Source organism: Passer domesticus, chromosome 3, assembly GCF_036417665.1.
Source record: "Passer domesticus isolate bPasDom1 chromosome 3, bPasDom1.hap1, whole genome shotgun sequence".
Classification (NCBI taxonomy): domain Eukaryota; kingdom Metazoa; phylum Chordata; class Aves; order Passeriformes; family Passeridae; genus Passer; species Passer domesticus.
In genome coordinates, this window is record NC_087476.1 from 57,976,954 (window position 1) to 57,999,278 (window position 22,325).

The following is a 22,325-nucleotide window of genomic DNA, read 5'->3' on the forward strand; positions in this document are numbered from 1 at the left end:
TGTGTCACATGCCCTTCTGGACCTCATATCCGGCGTTACTTTGTAAAAAATACGCTGTCTTGCCTTGCAGACTGAAACATGGTGATTAGCTGCTGAACTTGATCTTTTAGTGGGTTTGGAAAACCATGACCAAAACCTTGGAATAGTGCTGGGAATGGATTCAAAAGTGTTGGAGAGACGGGAGGAGGAGGAAGACATATGCGTAGCAGTTAAACCACAGAGGAGCCAGACAGCTCCTTCTTTACCTTGGAACATTTATGATGCTTTTCACATTCAAACACTGTGAATTACAGTAAACCAGAATGAAAGTGACAAAGGGATTCTGTGATTTGGTCTTCGCCTGCTGGCAGAAAGTTAAGTATTTTGGATTGGAGCCACAGTATGGATGATTAGCTTCAGAAACTAGGCAGAGGATACTGTAGATTAAATGTTTTGAAGGAGTGGGCAGGAGAGTGATGTTACTGTGATTTTCGTCCATGGGCACATGTGTAAAGGGGGTGTTGCTCCTTCTTGCCAATATAGATCAGAGGGTCTAGTTTAGACCAGCTCATCTTTTGCTGTATTTGTCGTAAGTGTCACAGTTACTGCCTTTCTGTGGAAAAGAAAGTGAAAGAATGGCATGTTCGGGAATATCAGCAAAATCTGTAGCATTTTACCAAGACAATCCCACAAAATCCAGCCCCCAAGCTCCAGCAAAACCCCTCAAAGCTGGAACATTTTGGTATGTGTTCATGTGGAAAAGGGGGGACAGGACTGGAAGATTTTTGTGGGACATTGTTGTAGAAGGGAAGCTGTAACTCACACCCACATCCAGAATGCTGCTGGAAGGGAATGAAAGGAGACATTAGAATTCTGTGTAATTTTTGAAGGGATAATAATGAACTTGAAATTACACTTGAATCTTAACCAGGTACTACCATATTACTTAGGAAGGCTGAGGGGTGGTGGTGAACAGGAGCAGAAATGAGGGCTTGGTTTATGTCCTCATAACTGCTGTCCCTTAGGTCAGTGTTGTTTAGGGTTGCTTTCAGTGTCACTTCTTGGTTCATGTGAAAGAACTGTGTGAGTGTTAGCATATAAACTTGTTTTATGGTTTATGTGACCTGGGATCAAAGCTATTCTCGTGGGGTTCAGAGCAGCAATGCATCTGCTCCAGAAGGGATTTTGTAGGCAAACAAATGGCAAAAACTAGATCAGGGACAGATGTCTTTATTCTCTAACAAAGATAATATGCAGTGTTTAAAACTCAGATGTCAGAGTCTGGGTGTGTTGATGTGAGTGTGAATTTTACCGTAGCCATCCTTGGAGTTTGGAATTCCTCCTGAAACCTGAAAATGTGAGTGCTGGTTTTGGGGTTTTATGAGTTGTTTTTTCTTCTATGAGTTTTATTGCATTCAGAAATGCAATATCCAGTACCATTCATCCAAGAAGGATGTGCAGGCTATCTCTGGGCATTTAATTGTCCTTATTAGTTTACAAAATATTTCATGTTAAAAAACCTACTAATATCTGTTTTATTTCTGCCCCTCTTGCAACTTTTTTTTTTAAATTGCAACAGAAATTACTCATCTAGACACTGTTTAAAAAATAAACCAACAGTTTTTCTGTTAACAGCACAGTATGTAATGTAGAATTTCAGAACTTCAGTTGTTTTACATGTATTGATGTGTGTATAAAGCACTGACTGTTTAATGTAAAAGGCTGCATTTAAAATTGTAATAAAATATTGTAAGGGAACATGTATTCTGATTGTGAATAAAGTGACCACAGCGGAATATTATATTAATGTTGGTTGTGCCTGTGGAAGATGGGGGAGAAGTGCAGTGTCTGTGTTTGAAAAGTGACTGTATTTGACAAGTTTTTGAAGAAATCCAACCAACTTTCTTGAATATGATCGCTTCCAGCTATTTGGAGCAGATGTAAACTAAGGGCTAAGGTTTTGACACAAAAGGGGGAGGGTCAGGTTAGATTTTGGTTAGTGATGATCATTGTTCAACATAAATACATAGCTGAGCTCCATAGTTACATCTGCAAACAGTCCTGTAACAAACAATGGTCTCTTTCAAGAGCCTTGATGCTTTTTTGAGAAAATATCAATAAATTGCTGAAAGAATTAAAGTGGAACAGAAGTCTTCTCTCCAATGGAAATTTTTCCATGAAACTTTAAAAGTGAAAATTGTGATACTTTGATTAACAGTAATTTTAAATAGTTGGAAACCCTTACTGATGGTTTTCTTTTGTTTGTTTTTGGTTGGTTTGGTTTTTTTTTTAATTTTTTAGCAACCCATGGGCTATAAATTTGAATGTTTTACTAATTCACCTACAGCACACTCTTGGCTTAGATGCTGTGTTTAAAGGATCTTATGTTTTTCATAATGCTAAAGCTGATTTGCAGTTTTTAGCAGCTCAGGATTTTAAAGGCAAATCAATCTACTGGTAGGAACAAAAATTTTCTTGAACTAGGACCTCCCAGTATGCCTGTTTGGGTGGCCCTGGCTGATTATGGCCCATGAAAATGCATGGTCATACATCTGACTGGTTTTGGTTGCTGTTAAAAGAGTTTTGCTTAACTGAGCAGTGTAAACAGTATAGCTGTGTTTATTCATAAATTATCAATGCATATGTATTTTAAGTTCTCTTACTAGGATGTTCTGTGAAAAAGTGCTCTAAGCAATAGGTAGCAGTTTTGAGTGATGAATTAAAAAATACAAGGTACCTCATGGACTACTAGAATAGCTGAGCCTGAGATTCAGAGAAAATTAAAACCATTTCAATAATTATATTGCAAGAGTATTTAGAAGGGTCTGCCTGGAATGTTTTTATAAGGTGCTTAAAAACTTTAGTATACTACTACTAATAAGATTGTCTGGATAAGTGGAAATTATTTGTATAAAAAGTGAGCAAGCATTATTTCCTTTTATATTTACTAGCAAGCTTGTACCTCAAATGCTGCTCTTTGACTGGATTTTACGTGAGTCCAGCTTAGCCTTACTGCAGAGAGAGAGGGAGATTTAGTTTCCTCGACTGATTAGTAGTTTTTATCAGAGATTCCCCTCCTAGATTAAAAGGAGGGATTTTATAAATAAAGGAGTGCTCAACACTGAATAATTCAAAACTTCGTGTGTTGCAGAAAACAACAGCAGAGTTCTGTATTTCTTTTTTAAAAAAGTTTTTTAGTACATTCTGCAATTTCTAGCAATAACATGGAACTGGTTTGCATTAATGAGACAGAAAGGGGAAAAGGTATTTTTAACAATATATCGATTTGTGTATTTTTAAAAGAAGTAATAAAACACTGTTTTGTGCTACATTACTGGACCTCAGTTTTTAGATGTAATGTTTTCCATTGGCAGTGAATTGTAAAAGTGCTGAAGACTGTGTCATGTTTGCACCTGGTTGTACTATTCTGGTACAACTAATCTCCTGTAAGCTTTAGGAGAAGCGGCAACAAATTTCAGACTGTTTCATTGCTGAAAACCATTACAGACAGTGACAAGAACCTTTGGGGTGAAAAAGTCATTATGGAAGGGCTTTTTCAAGCATTGAAACAGGCTGGCCGGGGAAGAGGTGGAGATATTTAAAAGGCACATAGACGTGGCACTAGGGACATGGTTTAGGGGTGGACTTGGCAGTGTCAGTTTACCAGCTGGACTCAGGGATCTTGGAGGTGTGAGAGTTTCTAGACATTGTTCTGAAGATGCACTTTCTAGGCACAGAGGCTGACTTTCTTTCAACTGTTGTAGCTATGTTAAGCCCTTGCTATCATGTTTTGTAATGCAGAGCTGCTAAACTGGCAAGTCTGTAGAAAACCATCAGTGGGACTGTAGTTTTTAAAATTGCCATGGATTATCCAAATGAACTGTTGAGACAGAGTTGTTGTAGCAGTGGCAGGTCTGAACCTGTTCAATAAATACCTTGGTTTGTGTGCAGTAATTGAATGATCCAGCTTTCAAGTTACTATTCTATTATTAAAAATGACAAGGTCATTCAACGCCCATTTGAATCCCGCTTGGTTTTGTACTGTAATGATAGGTCATACTCCATAGCAAGGGATAAGCACAGGAACGCCATTAAATTTGGGTAAATGACTGTTGGGGTGTGCCTTACTTGCAGTAAAATTGTTTTCTGGTTTTGAGTTTAGATAACAGAAAAACAAGGCTAACACTTCCTTGGAAGGCCAAGTAGAAAAGGCTGGCCTACTTTAGACAAGAAAAGATTAGACTTATGTAAATTAAAATCAGGGCAGAAGAGGCAAGGAAAAAAAGTCTTTTTTTATTGCTTGTATTCAGCACCTCCACAAAATGTCCGTGAAGAAGCCCAAAATTATTTCTGAGACTACTGATTTTTTTTTTTTTGTCATTAACATGTCAGTAAGTGACTCTGTGAGCATTTTCATGGTGAAGTTTACTTGGCATATTTACTTCAAGTCTATGCAACTCCAACCAACCAAAACCAGAAAACAAATATGTGGATATCCATGTTTTTCCATTTTTAACATATTTTTTCCTGAATAAGTGATATGAAATGATTTATTTAAAATTTAAATGAAATGGGGTTTGTATTTTAAAATTAATAAGAGAAAATAAATATAGTATTTGTTGATGAAATTTCTTGTTTCAAATACATTGTGTGATTAACTGGTTCCTATCCACTTTACTAAAAAATTACTGGATAGGTGGAAGTTGATTAATATACCTGTGTAATCTTCAGAGAATATGTAGTGCACCATTGAATGCAGAGGGTTAGACAAGAGCTTGCCAAGTTTTAGAATTAGTTGGTGTATTTATTCTAGCCAACTGCTTAGTGATGATAAGCATAGATAATTAAATTTGAGTAATCTGTTTGAAGAACAAATTTATTTTTTAATTGTCTTGTGGAGAGCAGGTTCTGTTTTACAGCTGATTTATAAAGAAGTTTGGAGACCCCTAGGTTTTTATAGTTGTTTAAGCCTCTGTTGTGGTCACACTTGTTTGTTCAGTTTGTGGCAATGTCCAGCTGTGTTTTATGAACTCATAAACCCAGACCTTCAGGTGGATAAGCATTACAGCTATTAATTCAGGGGGGTTAGAAAAGATGTTTAGCTAGCTCACGGTACATAGTATATGTACTGTTGTGTGGGTGAAACATCTGTGTTAAGGACAAAGTAATTTCTGAATAAGGCATGGTGGATTTTATCTTGAGTAGAGATAAATTGGCTGATCTAGAAAATCACATAGAAAATCTAGTAGAATTTCCATCAGTAAAATAGAAATTAATTTCTACCCTAAGAAGTGCTAGTGGATTGTAGCCTCACATGTATCTAATGTTTTAAGTATTTTACATATTTGTGAATTAAATATGGCAAATATACTTGCCCTGGATAACACACCTAAAATACTATTTTACAACTTAAGAAATCCTACAAATTTTGTGTAGTTTGGTTGTAATGTAAACCTAAGCTCTTTACTGGACACTAGGGCAGAAATATTTTCATTTTACATCTGAGGATAGGATTCAAAACAAGCTATATGAATTTGAAAGCAAAGTAATTTAAGAAGGGAGGAAAAAAGGGCCATTTATTTGACTTCAGTCTCAGTTCTGCTGCAGGGTTATCCAGGGGGGTCTGGATCTGATGGCTATCTTGAAAACTGCATGCGAAATCTGCTCTTGGCCTCAGTGTTGTTAGAAAGTAGATCATTCCTTCATTAGGAATTGGGTTGTACTGTGAGTAGTTCTGATGCTGTGCACTATGTACACAGCACTGAGCTGTGTGAATTGTCAGCTGAGGTGAAGTCCCACTTGGCACACAAACTCCTTCAGACAGAGAATCATCCTTGTTCTGATTTGTCTGGTCTTGGTGCATCCTGTCTGATCTTGAGGCTTTCATTATGTAAAATGAAGTGTCAGCATTGCTGGTGATGTGAAAATATTCAAAGGTGCTGGAAAGGAGGATACAAAATCTCAGCCAGTGTGTGGTGGCCACATGTTGACCACTGGCCAGTACCACAGAGGGTACATAAGGTTGCTGTAAGAGGAGAGGTGTTCACTGCCTTCCTGAGAAGCCTTTTTCTTCTCTGCCCACTGCTGTGCTGGAAGAAATATTGGTGCTCTACAGTGTAGCAAAGCTTTAAGTCAGTGGATTTTTGTGTTTGATGCAGGCTGCTGAGACCCTCCACACTGGAGATGGTCACTCCATGGTTAACTTCAGCAGTACCTGGGTGTAAGCAGCTCTTCCATCCCAGTTCATAGACCTCACTCAAAATTAACTGAGGCAGAAAATGTGTGAAATCAAAGGCAGCAGTTCACCAGATGTAATTAGTGCTCTCAGGTATGAGAGGGTAGAACATCCAACTGAGAGCCTCCTGAATGGTATTGCAGTTAATCCTGACAGAGTTTTGTCTGTTTACACATCTTACAAACAGACATAGAAGTGCTGAAAGCTGAAAACCCATCCTTCCCAGGGGCCGTGGAGCAGGGGAGTGCCTTACTGAAACGTGCTGGTTTTGATGGAGAACTCTTCCTTTGCTTTGTGTCCATTAGGTTCTACTAAGCCTGTGTCTGCAGAAATGCCAGATAAAACACCAGGTGCTACAGAGCCTGTGCCCAGAAGTGAAGGTTAGTAGTTTTCTTCCATTCTTTTGTCTATTGAAAAAAAAAAAAGAAGTGTTTGGATTCTGTGAAAATTTTTTTGAAGTTAAAGGCTGAGTTTCCCTTACTAGGCTTAATTTTAAGGGAGAGTTGGATTAGTATTATATATGCATGTTTATCTAGATCCAGGAAATTTTCACTTGTCTTTGAGTAACCTCTCCATCCCTCCCTAGCCCATCATCCATGGGAGTACTAAAATATATAATAGTGGGGAAGTGCACTCCTGGGATTTCAGCATTGGAGATGTTTTGTCCCATTTGCTAAAGAGATCTTAACTGAAGCCAGTTTTTTGTACAAGATACTTGAGTCTCACAGAACTAAAGCTGACATTTAAGATGTGGATTGATCGATACAAGGAGGAATTGTCTGTGTGATTTTCACTAAATCAGTGGAATCTTGAAATGCTCCTTCAGACTATTTTGTTTCCTCTTGAGGTCTATTAATTTTAAATTCCCACATCTGAAGGTTTGGTACTTGGTTTCAGGGCAAATTAATTCTTTGAAAACAATTGTAATCCTGCCTAACTTGATTCCTTCCTCAGAATCACTGCTGGATGTGTCATTAAAGCATTTTATAAAAAGTTGCTATTTCATGTGAAGTGAAATTTGCTATTTCATTGTGAGATATTTCTGACAGTATTGTGTTAAAACTATAGTAGCTCTCGTATATCCTTACTTTCTAGATCATTGCTGTCCTCACACAAGTACTATATTAATTAAAATGTGTGGTTTAGCTTGACTAAAGTTTACAGCTCAGGATTGTTCATTATATGCCTCAAGACAGATGTCTCAAAATTTAGTTTTAAGTATTTTCATAGATTTTGAACCTCACTTTTGGCATTTGAAAGGCATGGAGGAGCAAGCTGCAATAATAATTTCAAGAAGTGCATCAAATATCGTAGAGAAAGATAATTCTCTTTATGTAAAGAGTATTAAATTATGCTTAACTGTGGAAGGCCTTTTTATAATTTACTGTAAATCTTAACATGTTACTGGGAGAACTCTCCACACAAGAGGAGAAGCAATTCCAGCTAGTCTTTTAAAGACTGAGCTTTCTCTGATGCACATGTTGTGTGTCATCCTTATAAAGAAATGCTTATGCTAAAAGCATTGGAGTGAGTTTGCTTGAAGCAAAAGCCTACAATAAAATGTAGCTAACTAAAATAATGAGATTATTTTGAATCTTCATTTTCAAATTGCAGTTATCATTGCCCTTTGTTGTGATAAGAGCTCATGAAGTTATTCCAGAGTCTGTATGAAATATCCTTGCTCAGTTGGTTAGAGCAGGATGCTGATAATGCCAGGGTCACAGCCTTAGCTCCTCAATGGCCCATTCACATTAGAGTTGTACTTGCTGATACTTGTGGGTCCCTTCCAACTCAGAATATTCTGTGTGATTTTGTGTGTATGCTTTAACAAATGCAATATTTACTAAAACAAAATTTTATCCAGGTTCAATCTGGATACTTTGTTTTTAATTGCTCTTTAGGAACTAAATTTTAGATTTAAAAAATAAAAGATGAACTAATGAATAATGATGAAACTGCACTTGAGACCTGTTTTTATGTCTTAATGAAAATGCTCTACTATAGATAAAACATTCTAATGATATGAAGTCATGAGTGCTGGAAGTTAATGAGAGTTTGTTTTGGTTTATTGTAATAAATACATTCAAAGATGTTATGATAATGTTTACTGAAGAAAAAGATCAGACATATATGACAGTGGCTGCTGCAGCATGGATTACAAGATAAACTTCCATAGTTAGTCTTTGATCATATACATCTCTATTTACTTAGCATTTATACAGTAACTGCTATGTAGAAATATTTTGCTGGTGTGACTGAGTCAGAATTGAAAAGTGGGTGTTTCATTTCTCATGATTAAAATAGCAATGCTCCTTACGTGTATAAACATTTATGTGAACTTCTGTAATTATTTCCAGAAATCATAATAACTTTTTACTGCTTGTTTTTTTTTTCCCCAAAGAAAAATTCTTGCAATCATTGGTTAAAAAAAAAGAAAAGTGTATATTTGTTGTTACAGATTTCTAACAATTAATCTCTAATGCTCATCAGGGTCAAGTTGGGTTGAGCAAAGTGTTGGCAAGTAACTGATTATCTGGAAACTTTGAAAAAGCCAGTGTTGCTTTAACCTAGCAGTGCCCCTCCCTGCCCCTGACCCACTGCTCCATATACTCCAGTTAAGCCATGAAGCACACAGGAGCAGACAATTGAGACAGGAGTTTCCTGTAATTAAGTTACTGTAACTTAGTCCTTGACTCGAGGGTCCCCAGTGGGTGGGCAGACTGTTTGCTTTTCTGCCACCTCTTCTGTCAAACCTTTTGAGTCAACAGTTGTGTTTATAAATGTCAATGCTTGCTTTGTGCTATCAGGAGAAAAAACCCAGGATCTGGAGATTTGGTTGTTGCAAAGATGGAAATGTGTGCATATCACACAGGGAAAAATATTTTTCAAGAAGCTTGTCTAGCTATCAAGGAGTGGTAGACAAACAAATTAAAACAAAAAGCTCCTACCATGATCCACATATAACTATTTCTTAACTGTTTTCCTTTGGCAAAGCTATTATATTCTATTTACAATGGATGCATTTAGAACAATGTACTATGTCAATACCAGGAAGTGGATTGAGTGTATTTCTGGTTTAGCTTGCAAAGGAATTACCATTTTTTTCTGCTTGTGTTTGCCGAAAAGTCACTCTTAAACTTCTGGTATAGTTAACCACTGGAAATGAGGCTGCGACAGGAGCACCTCAGCCACAGCTCAAATTCCCCCTCTGTCCTTTAGAGTGGCTGCTGTGATTCACAGTGGCTGATCATAATGGTATCTGGAGCTGGGAAATTACTTATTTGCAAAAATTTAGGGGAATGATTGTAGAATTATTTTACTACAAATGATCTGTCTTATAGGATTAAAACTTTTTCTAGCTTAACAAAATTTGATGATACTGAAATTTTTTTTTCATAAGACCCAAGTGTTTCATCCCATGGATAGTGGATTAATTTTTTTGTCCTGATACCTGTGAACAGCTGTTCACAACATAGCTAGGCTTGCTTCAAAGAAACCAGATGAGGTCTACCTTAGTTTAGTGTCTATTTGGAAGATTCACAGACAAAAAGTTTTTGGGATATCAGTCAAGTGCTACCTTAGCAGTAGCTTTATGCAAAACACTTAGAACATATATATGAATGTGGGAACCTTTTTTCAGTTTCTCCAGTCAGCTTGACTGGTTGTTTTTCTGTGCCTTAAAGTAGGCATATTTGAAGAAGACATGAGGAAGTTAAACTCCCACAAAGTCTTCTTCCTTTCCCTCTTCCCACACCAACTTTTTCATTAAGTAAGAGGCATGACTTCCCACAGCTGGATCCTCTCTTACTGACTTCATGGTCCACACTTGCATCCTGAAGGAAACGAATGTTACACCTGGACTTTATAAACAGCCACTGACAAATCCCTGTGGACAGCAAGCTTATGTCATTGTAAAATATCCTACAGCAACAAGCAGTGGCTTTCCTTGCATTGTGTACCTGATGGCACTAATGGGAGCCTGCCAGCTCTTTCTGTTGCTGCTTGTGATAAGTCTCATTGCGTTTTGTAACTCCTCTGACTTAGGTCTGTGTGATGTTTCTGCTGTAATGTGCAACACTGCACAGGAAAAACGTGCAAGCACAGCCCCGTGGATCATACACTTGAAATGCAGTGAAGAAAATAGCATCAGTATTCCTGCTTCCAGATTTAGCCAAGGGTGATTCTTTAGTGGCAGGAATGCCAGGGTGTGGTTGTATGGGTTAGTGAGTGCTGCTGTGCTGCCTTTTGTCCCAGTGCTGTGTGAGCTTTCAATACATCGTGTGTAATGGAGAAAGTTGTTGTTACACTTTATTGTTACTACACCCCTTTTAAAGAAACACCGAAATAGAAGGGAAAATGAAGCATCTTATCTAAAGCTTTTTCAGATCTTATATGCATGTGAAGTTACAGGAAGCTATGGTGATGGTGCTCTTGTAGGCTTAATGGTACATCACTTGGCTGAGATGGGCACAAAAAAATCTGTGTGCTGACACTGAGTGGGTGAGATGGAACATAAAATGCCTTGGCTATTTATGCAGAAGGGGGTGGACATTGTGGACTTCCCTGCAAAATAATATTGTGAGTTTTTAAAAATCATGAGCTGAAAGGGAGACCAGAGAAGACAGCTCCAAATAAATGAGCCACTGTAAATTAAGGAATGGCCTTTAGTTGAAAATGGTTGGAAGCTAGAAAAGTGATGGGGAAAACATAGTACACGCTTTTTACATCCTCACTATCCCCAGCAATTCAATCCTCCTGTGCCAGGTTATTCCTTAGTTACTATTCATAGTACTATTTTGCAGCAGCTTTTAATGCCCACAAAATCATATCTTGATGGAGGAGGAAGTCTCTGTATAAAGACAGTATCTGAAATTCTTAACCCTAGTGTTTATAAAAGGAGGTGATGAAGCCTAAGTAGATTTGAAAGCACACTGGAAATCTGAAACGTCAGGTGGAAGGGTGATGAAATTGGTTATTTTGTTTCTGACTCCTCACTACATTGTTGGCTTCCCTAAGCCCACTGCAAGAGGGTGGCACGTCTTCCTTTGAAAAAGGGGTTGCAGGCTGCTGTCACAAGGCATAATGACTCTTGTCATAACTCTTGACATCTGGGCGAGCCTCCAGCCCACAGAAGCTGGGCACTCGCAGGAGCCTGAGCCAGCTGCTTTGCTTGAGCCGGTCCGTGCGGTGTGCAGCACAGCTCGTGTTCCCTGCTGGTGCCCGAGGCCTTAAACCACAGCCTGGAACCAGCTGGGCATTCTCCTGAAAGCACCTCGGTGCGCTGCCTTAGTCACCGAGCCACCCTGGCTGCATCCCACCTTCTTCTCAGTCACCAACAGGCTGAACCTGGACAGGCTTCTAAACTTCCTTGGCTCAGTGAAGAGGAGGAGGAGGAGGAGGAGGAGGTGGCGGTGGCTGTCTTGATCTAGGGCAGTGAAGGGCAGTGAGAGGCAGACTGTTCTGGACCTCGTGAAATGTTTGAGTACAGGAAAGCCTGCTCCCCATCAGAAGTGAAGATGCAGTTGCTGTAATGTAATGGTGATTAAGTCACTGATTACAAAGGTTGGGCCATTAACAAGTAGAATGACTTGTTCTTCAGATGCCGAGCACTTTCCCTGGTGTCCTGACTGGCTGGTATCCTGCCAAAGATCAGTGTTCCAGTCATCCACGAATTATAAAATGTTTATATGGCCTGAACTGCTTAAACTTGAGATTTGAAAAACTATGGAGGATTTTTTTTATATCAGTGATCCCATTTTCAAAAATTACTCACATTTTTCTGTTTCAGTGGTAACTAATTCTTAGTTCTGAGGCAATTAAGAAGTGTAGCACTTGAGTTTGATAAATTTTTCTCTTTTGTATCAATAAATTGCACGATGTAAAATTATGTGTATAATGTTTCACACATAATGTGCACATAGTAAATAACCGATTTGGGGTAGTTCAGAATAGAGAGGCTAAATGTGGCTTGCATGAAGCAGTCAAATGTGATACATCTTGATGAACGCCCTTCTGAGTCCTAATGTTACTAATTTTTTTCTAATTGATCTTTCAAATCAAGAGAAATCTAAAACAATTCAAGCATTCCTGGAGGAGCAAAGGTTCCTTGCTAGAGAAAAGAAAGAAGTGGCATACTAATTATCTGTGTATTCAAGTGTAAAAATTCCTTTTCCTATCAGGAATGATAAACAGTCTCTAATTATTTAATTTATTAATTATTTTTAGCTTAGCTGTGTATATAAAATGCTTGACAAAAAGATTGATTGAACACTCCTTTATGAATAGTTTTTTTTTAAATTTCTGTGATATGTTTAACATCTGTCTTGCTTACCGAAATGTGCTGCTGATCCTAAAAAAAAGCTATGGCAGGTTTAAATTACCTTTTTATGTTTAAAAATAATTTGAGTACCATAATAGTTTTTGAAGAAGGCCCCAACCAGAAGTTACAGTCTAATACTGGAGTCTTAGCTGTGCTTGAGCTGGAGTAAAAACATAAATGTACTGTTCTGTGATTACAGATCTTAGCAGTATGTTTTGCATCAGCTCTTTCTAGATTGGGATTGATAACTATTGCTTCTCTTGAGATTGCTTTATTGGGAAAACTTTGTAGTCAAACAGAACAGTTATTGTTGTTAAAGCAGCTACTAGGTGCTGTTAAATTGCTGTTCTGCAATAATTGAAACAGCTTAAAAAGACAGTTATAATGAAAATTGTCCTGTTAAAAATGCTGATGTAAAGTAGTTTCCTTTGCCAGTTTCATAATGGCTTGTTTTGATTTTTTTTTTTTTTTTTGAGGTGTTTTTCTTTACTATCATATATTCCATGTCATTGTGTGGAAACAATCCAGATTGCTGGCAACTGCACAGGGTTAATATACAGAAAATAAGTGATAGTAACAGTTAGTCTTTCAACAAGTTTCTTAAATGTAAATCAGGTTTCATCCCCACAACTGTGCTTTTTTACTCCCTTTTGGAATTTCTGTCATATTTTGCCTTGTGCTTTATTCAAGTGACAAGCCAAAAATCTGTTTTCTTATTCATTGATTCCACCTTTTCCCCAGCCATATTTCTTCCAAAGTAACTTAGAGGACATGGAAGGATAACAGACAAAAATGGATTACTTGCTACCAATTAAAGTGATCTGCAATTCTTAAGATAAATGACAATGTCAAGGTTACATTCTTTCATCTTGTGCTGACCATATCCTTAAAACCAAAAGATCCAAAGTAGTAAAAATAAAGATAAAACCACATTTTGCTGTTTGAGTTACAGCAGCACAGGTACCTCCCCATTATTGACCACTTAATTCTGAAGAATTTTGACAGGTGATATAGATAGCAAATGTAAGCATGCTAGTAGTAAGTATCACTATTTTTTGTTTTTTATTTACCCAGTTATATGTCTAGCAGTAAGTTCAATCTATGCCACTGATATTAGAAGTGGGCTGAGAGGCCTTGATATGCTAAATTTAAACTTGAGAGATCAATATATACAGAGGAAAGCTTAGTTGTACTTTTGCTTTTTTAATTGCTTCCCCGTAGTTTTATTTAGCTTAAAAAGGGGGTAAATGCTTCTTGCTGATAAACCAGAAGGGGAGGTAGCTTTGATGTTTTATGAGCAATAAAAAATTTTGAAGTGATATGTCAAACACCTGAAGTCAACTTCTTGAAGAGTCAGCAAGTTGAGGAGAGCAGGGAAGGGGAGTAAAGGTGGGAGGCTGCTTTTGTTGTACTGTGCCCAGCTCCATTAGTGGTGCAGGAAAAAGAGCAAACAGGATACTTTAAATTATATCCACATTAGTTTCCTTCTGGTCATCTTTTGGGTCAGAATATGCTGCAAAAGCAATTGTGCAGTTCAAGACACGAGAAGTTAACAAATTATTTGCAAAAAAAAAATCTGTTCTTAGTTGTGGCTTTTGTGGAGTGGGTCTTAAGATAAATTCCATTACATGCATCTTGGCAATGGTTCCTGCAACGTATGTATTGTGGAATAATTTAAAAGGGACACAGCTTCCAGGTGAAGTAAAGACTTGTTTTCCCATATGCACACAGTGTAGCCTGTGCTTCAGATGATGGGGTGACTGAAAAAATTATTAAGGTGGTAAGAATTTGAGCTTAACCTCTGTCCTAGGAAATCTGGAGTCTTCTGGTTCAGGAAAGCCAGGCAATCCATGTTGTTTGGGTTCTGTTTTGTCTACTTTCTGTTGAGATAGTTGTAAACCACATGCTTTCTCTCAATGTCTGTTTGTTAAGAAGGATGGTTATCAGTTTATGTATTTGTACTTTTCACTGCGTAAAAATTTCATGTTCATGGTTAAATCTTATCTCATGAGAGGGTATGTGTTTCACAATGGAAAGCAATATTGGAAGAAACAAGTCATGTATGAGGCTAATTGTTAGGGAATTTTGCCTGATGTCTGGCCAGGAGATGGTTCTGTCTGGTCATATCTGAAGTAAGCCAGTGTTTCTAAAGATGGAATGTCCTGTCATGAATGTTTTGTGGTTTTGCCATATGAATACAAATTGTAGGCAGCAGGAAATCCTTTAGGAAGATAAGAGTCTGCTTACAACTCTCCCAAAAACCAAATGGCTGCATTCAAGGTTTGTCCCCAGTTAGGATTCCTACCCTGTGAGAATCTTGGTTTAAGATCTTGGTATTACATCCCAGTTCTATGAGCTCTGTAGTCACTCAAAAACAGACACAGAGGCCCTTCTTCACACTGTAAGTATGATATGTATAAATGGAATTTTTCTCATATCATTAGTGATTTTTTTTCCCCCAACTGAGTAGTAGTAAAATACATTGTTTTTGTTTAAAGACTGTCTAAAATTTTTGAGCATCTTTTCCCCTTCAGAGAAGTAGCAATATTAACTAGAGGCACTGGTCTAATCTTACAGCATTTGGCAAATTTCAGATAAGAAACTGAAGGAGTCCCAAAGCTGCCCTCCTCAACCCCACCATGTAAATATTTGGTGACCTGCTGAAACAGGCAAAGGATTTAAAGACCAATTCCATTGACAGCTGCTAGCTAGGTAGTCCTTGTGATAGAAAGAAGACACGTGACAAAAAAATTACTTTATTGAGTGTGAACTCTGTCATGAACTGTTGCTCATTTCTCTCCTCAGAAATATTGATGAAAAATGTCCTAATTGTATTTTAAATCCATATTTGTTATTAATGATTGTTGGTTAGTTCTGCTGCTTGCCACCCCCTCTCATTTCAACCTCTTGAAGGAAAAAACTCACACCTGTATCTTCTTATATACCTGGACTCCACTTCTTGGGACTTTGGTCTTAAAAGAGCATTACAGTCCTGGAAGGAGTGTCTTTTTTGTAATTATGGAGTGATCAGTGGATGTGAGGAGCTGTATGGGTGAGGAGTGATCAGTGGATGTGAGGAGCTGTATGGGTGAGCTGTGTTGCAGCACTGAGGTTTCAGGTTACATCTTCAAATGGTAATTTTAGGACCTACAAATAAAAATATTCGTCTCGTTGCATATTTCCTGTCAATGTTGTGCATTTAATGAAGTGCTGAGAAATATTTGAAGTGTTTCATAAGAGAAATGCTGGAGAAAAATAATGTCTGCATTTCACATGGTGAAGAAATCTAATGCTGTTGAGAACCTGAGTTCCTGTGTTTGTCACAGTTCTTCAGCTCTTACTGCAAGATGTGGCTACAACCAGGGTGACAGGGACTGATGGCTTTTTTGACCAGGTCTTATGTTAATGCCTAACGATAAAGTTTATCTGCTCTCCAAGGCTTCAGGTGTACTGAAAGTAGTGTTTTTTTGGCCAACACCAAAGCTGAAGGGCTCATGATGACACGACAAGCTTCATTTGATTTGGAGAAGCAGCAGTGGGAACTCACAGTGCTTTATGCTTCTGGAGAAGTTGCTCTGTACACTGCTTCCGGAAACTTCTATGTCAAGTCAGAAAGCTGGAGTTTCTGCTTTAGAATCAGAACAACTGATTCTGTATGCAGCTGTGCCTCTGCAATCTTCTGTTGTGACTTAAACTTTGGTATCATACATGGATATTGTGCATTTATCACAGACCACGACTTGCTCATCACTTTGGGCCTGCCTGGAATCCGCATTATTAACACAGCAGCTCCAGTCCATTTTGCCACACATCTTTTCAGACGGATGTAGACATGTGGATATGATTCAAATCATGCCTTTGGAGTAGTTTCGTGGTCTAAATCCAACTGTCCCAGCGTGTTCCTGTGCCCTGTGCTACACTGAGCTCTCCTGGCCACCAGAGAGGAGCAGTATGACCCTGTCCGAGCTAGCACTGGCCCCAGCTGGGGCTGTGTTTGTGTAATCAGGGTGCAGGAGAGTGAGCCAAAACCACCAGAAAGGCAACACATTTTTAAGTGCTGAGCCCTCTTTCTTGTGAACAGCCTGAAGATAGTGGTTCAGACTTTGTTTGGATAGAGGTAGGTTTTATTATGAGCCCTGATGGGGCAGGATTTGACTCTGCTTTTCTTTAGTGCTTTTCTTTTTGCTCTACATTTCTTTAGTATTTGAAGAATGTAGTGTTTCTAAATGAGAAGTTTTTTGGGGATTGTTTTTGGTTTTTTATTTTCTACTTCTTTGTTGGTGCTGAGCCTGTATTTAGACTTACATATTTTTGGAAGACAGCTAGGCTACCTGGATAGCTGGCTTCTGTGGACCCTTTCCTTGAGAGGTGGGGAAATCAAAGTCTTACAAAGAATAAAAATTATTGCACAAGCTTTTTCACAAATTTAAAAGTAATGGAATTAATGCTGTGACTGAAAGAGTATGATACCCAAAACCAAGTTTGCACTTACCAATTGTGGGAAAATGTCCCTGCATTGTTGTCACTTCTGAATACAGACAAATAAATGCCTTTTATAAAATTGTCAGAGTTTATAGGCATATTTACTTTACAGCTACTTTTATAAGTTACCCACACCCTTCTCTGCATGTGAATAAAAGAGCTGGAAAGGCCACACTGATAATGTCATACCAGGAAATCTTTAATGTGAAATACAAAGAACATGGGGAGGAGGGAAGCTTGTGGGGCAGGAAAATTCACACTGAAGATACTGTATGGAGGGAAAGAAATATAGGGTTTATGCCTATTCCCTTTTTTTTATTTTATATTTAAAGAAAATAAATTTAGGCTGCCTTTGACAGAAAACAGCAGATGTGTTTGTAAGCACTGATATACAGGAAGGCTTCTTGGTTCCAGGTTTAAGCCTTTAAAATTCCTCTAAAATGAATGCATATTAAAAGGAGAAAAAAGAACCAGAAAACTAAGAAAAAAAAACAACCAAAAAAACCCCTGAGTCTCATAGAGCTGAAAATACTGCCTGTTGACCAGACTTGATCCTGCTTAATCTTTTTCTGCCAAGTTAGACATTCTGGCAAGCTTCCTCAAGTCTGGATGTATTCAAGTACTGTATTTGGCTGACTTAGTTTGTTACTTGTAAAGATGTATGAAAATCCCAGTTCAAACATTTCAGCCTATAGTTGTTTTTACAATCTGTCAAGAAGCACAACTAATTGATATTTCACTTTATACATCAGATATAATTTTTCTACCAGTACATTATGTATTTGGAAGTACGTTTTCCATTTAAGCAAATTCTGCTACTGTGTATTTTACCTGAAACACTTCATAGTTTTACAGAATATGTGCTCTTTCAACTGAAAAAGGTACAGTAACGCTTGGCAAGTCACTAAATTTTTTCTTTTTTCAAATTAGCAACGTTTTCCACGTCTTGGCTTCTAAGCGTTTCATCTGGCTTTAATGCACAGCCTGTCCCTGCAGAGATGACATCTTCATTGTCTTAACTTTGATTTTATGAAGAACTGCAAAACCATTACATAGGAGACATTCTGTATTTGAATACCTTTGATAGTTCCGTCCCTTGCATAAAGCTGAAATTTAAAATGATCAAAGTAAAAGTAATCAAAACTTTATGGCTTGATTGTAATTGGTCTTTCTTCTAAGGACAGTGCTAATTTCAGCAGTAATTCTGCTTGTCAGTACACGTATTACCTATTGGATTTGGTGTACAAAGAAAAGTGGGAATTTTTGTCCTCACAGGAGTTTCGTGGACTTCCTGATGAAGAGAATTAACACTGAATCTCCACCTGTTGGAGAGGTGTCTAGAAGTTTCTAAAGCCTGGAAGTGCTGCAATAGGTGTGTGAGCCCCTCCCCTGCAAAATGTGGTCTTTGTAAGCTGAAAACCTGAATTGCAAAGGTTTTGTTTCTGTGATCTTGTACTGTTTAGAAAGAGATTTAGACTTCTAAGTAATAACTTATATTGTAGAATCAAGCATGACAAAAAGATTTTTATCCCTGATTGTGCCATCAGTTCAATCCTGTTTCTAGACTGAACTTGTCTATGTGTTTAGCTTAAACCATTAAACTTTTGTCTGAAGAAATGGTTGTGACCCTCAGACAGGTACCTGTTGACTGTGTAAATTGAACAGATTGAGCTTCTTTTGCCTATTACAGTGTAGGATTTTTGACAGCATGTGTTCCTCATGTCTTCTTTTGCAATCTTCACAATGCTTGGATGTTCTTTTAGAAATGTAAGAGCTAGAGCTTGAGTGCCCTGGAATCCTGCACATCTTTTCATTTGTCTCTCAGGCATTTTTTTCCCTATTCCCACTTGATTAAGATGCTTAGGATTATTTATAAATAGGGGAAAACTGGTCCCCCAGCCATTTGGAATTAAAGTATACAGGCTGAGACTTGATGAGTTTCTTTGCTCTGTTCCTAAAATAATGTGAAAGACTTTGTAAGAAAGGTACTATCTCATTAGTAGACTACACAGGGTTAAACTTAGGCACAGAAGCAAGCCAAAAGTTGATTTTCTTCATTTATTTCTCACAAGAAGTCCACTTGGAACAGCAGTCCTTGTAATTGATGCAGATGTTCAGAATTCTTTACTGCTGACATGGAATAAAGGCTAATCCAGGTCAGTCAGTACCTTGTAATTAATGCACATTCTTTTCCCTTTTTTCTTTTTAAATCTCTCTTTTTTTTTTTTTTTCATTTCTATTCTTTTTTCTCTTGGTAGGGAAAAGCGAGCAGTCCCTAGTTTAAATCTCTGAGCTAGTCCAAAATGATTATAAAAGTTTTCAATGGCATTCAGGTTACAGAGTAAAACTATGCTAAACTAAATAACAGAGCCCTTACATTTAAAATTTAATTACAGGTAATTTAATTTTTAAATCCAGGGTGGGGTTTTTTTTGTTTGGTTGGGTTTTTTTTTTTTTTTTTTTGTTTGGTTTGATTTTGTTTTGTTGGATTTTTTTTTGTTTGTTTTTTTTGTACTGTTCTTCCCTGCCCACCCTGCTCTTGTAAGTTTGCAGAGAAGCAGTAACTTGCATTACCATATAATAGTGCAGGGTGTTAGAAGGGTTAAGCAGAAAGTTAGATAAAAGCTACTTTGAGCTCACTGCTGCCTTGAACTTTGGATGCTGTTGAATATACCAGTCATCTGTGATCACAGGTATCTTAGCAGCTGTATAATCAAAAACTATAAATGTCCAGATAGGAAATGATCCAGTAATTAGAGGAAACAGTACTGAACTGATGACTTAAAGTCACTTTCATTCTTAAATCACACAGTTGTAGCTGTTAGACTTTATCCTGTGATCTTTTCTCAGTACCTTGGCAGAGTACTTGAAAACTCTGATAATCAGATTGGCTGAGAGTTAGAAAGGAGAGAAGGATTGGGACTGCTTTTTGTAGTGGTGGAGAGGTGCTGTTGCTAAAGTAGACTGGAAGGAAGCTAAGGGCTGGTCTCTCTCCTACCTAGATGCCCACCTTTCTTTCTTTCTTACTTTCATTGTGTATGTGTGTTATATTGCAAATATTAATACAAATGCAAGGGAGGGCTCTGTATATGAGCTACTGAAATCTAAACACTAATCAAAGCCTGAAAAAGAGCTCAGATTTTTGGCTTGGATGGGTTTCAGAATTAAGAAAAAGAAATCTGTGGCCTACTTACCAAACAAATGAGCAATACATTTTTAGTTCCTGTGGGTAATACAAACCTGAATGTTCAAGGTTTGTGGGTTCTTTCCTATTTTTTTTTTGTGTACCAGAAGAAGAACATTAGGAAACAATTCAAAAGTGAAATGGATTTGTTTAAAGGAAAGTGGGGTTTTGTAATTTAGACACAGAAGTCATCAGTGAAGGATTTCCTAAGAGTTGTGTCAGAGACTCTGTTCTCAGAAACAAAAAAAAAATACCCTACCTCTTCTATGATGTTGAAGAGTTGCTTAGTTATCCACATGTGTGCACACAATATTTTCTGTTTCTTCAATGTAGTCGAGTGTGTTTTTGCATATTATGTCTACTAACCTTGTGCATGTGACTTGGAGATCAAAATAAAGACTCACAAATTTGCTTGTTGGCATGGTCCTAATTATGACTTATATTACTGAGTCAACTTGTCAACTCTTCAGATTCTCACAAGAGATTACTCTTGCTAAAGTGCCAAGAGTCCTCTTTATCAGCATTGAATACTGAAAAGAGTATAATGTCAAACAGCCTGATGCAAAAGAAACTGAAACATACAGCGATTCACTGGCTTTATTTACCACTGTGGTAAATAAGCTGATGCACAGTTGTGGTTAAAAGTTCTAAGGATGATGCATTTAATGCAAAATTTCTGCTTAAAATATGTCCCTTTTGAAACACTAGTATGTTCTGGGGAGGTGACTAATCTAGGCTGATTTGTGGATTGCCAACTTTGAGAACAAAAAAAACAATCCCTGAAGAAACTGTGTCCTGAAGCAAATACGCAGACACAGACAGACAAAATCTATTTGTTTTCTATTTTGGGTCAGAGGTGGTTGGGTTACAGTCCAAGTTACTGTGCTTTGTCCTTGTAACTACAGAGGAATTGTGGTTAGTATCTCAGAATAGTCTTCTGAAGTTTATTCAGTGTGCTTAAGATACTCTGAGACCTTCACATGAAGATGTCATAGCAATATTTTGTGTTTAAATTAGGTGTGGGGATGGAATGTCCGGAAAGCTTAGGTGTACTTTGAATGCCATTCCTCTGCTTAAAAACCAAAATAAGTTAGTTTTGAAACGCCTCCTGTAAACTATGCTGCCAATAGCATCAATTCTGATATTAGCATAGAGAAAACATAACTTTAAAGTGCCTATTGAATCAGAAATCAGTATATTTGTACTCAGTATTACAGAGCTCTCAGAACAAGACATTTAAGCAAATTAGTAACTTTAAATTCATAAAGGATTCATAGATATAGAGAAGTTGGCATGCTCATTGCTAAATACTCACATTAAAATTTCCAGCTTGCAGAAAAGAGCCATGATTTCATGATACAGCTAAGTAGAGTACCATAAGAAGGAACAGTCCCATCCTATGTCTAGTTACATATTCACTTACCTCTGCTTGCTCTCACCCAGCATGCAAACCACAATGTTTCAGGAGCAAGACCAGCAGGAATGTAATGGTTTCTTTATCATTTGGGGGATTTTTTTGTGTGTGAACTGATTCACCATGCCTGAGCCCACTTACTGTTGGGCTTTGCTGCTAAACATCCATGTTAGTTTTAAATGCTTTGCAGGGTAAATCATACTTTGTGCAGTGAATTTGCCTAGCTTTATTAAATGTGAAGGTTTAGTTCAACATTATTCAGGCCTTAGTAAGATGTTCTGCTTCATGCATGCTGAAAAAGTGGCTGTAACTCATTTTCCCTTCATTCTGGTGTTAACTCTGTGCTAATGAAATAATGGAACTTCTGGACTCAAGCAATAAAAACATCACTTCTGAAGCAGATGAGAGGCTGTTTCTCATCCAGCCAGGGCAATTTGATACTTTTAATGCCAAGTTGGGAAAGGATGTAATTGATAGCTTTACACAGAGCAACAGGCACAGCTTGCAGAGGGAAAGTGGCGTTTTTGTTGGCTCTGGGACGAGACTTTGAAATCTGGGTCTGTTTATTTCCTTGCCTGTAATACTTAAACAAGTCCCTGACTTGCCTAAGGAACCTGATAGGAACTTGACAGTGTTCTAGGCAACCCAAAGGGAAGAATTTAACCTGTCATCTCAGGGGAATTTTCCTTTTTTCTCCTCCATGGTTAGTACT

The 22,325-nt window shown here is 37.7% G+C and overlaps 1 protein-coding gene across 6 annotated transcripts in view; it reads left to right on the top strand.

Annotated features, from left to right (window-relative positions):
* The window catches only part of PLEKHG1 (pleckstrin homology and RhoGEF domain containing G1), a 128,038-nt gene that overhangs the window by 32,664 nt on the left and 73,049 nt on the right, over positions 1-22,325 (top strand). For 4 of the 6 annotated variants that reach the window (XM_064413307.1, XM_064413309.1, XM_064413314.1 and 1 more), the window contains one exon: positions 6,520-6,594. The exons of the other annotated variants lie outside the window; for them this stretch is intronic. In XM_064413307.1, coding sequence (XP_064269377.1) covers positions 6,520-6,594 — 75 coding nt within the window. The remainder of the gene's footprint in view (positions 1-6,519; positions 6,595-22,325) is intronic. 6 annotated transcript variants of the gene reach the window in all.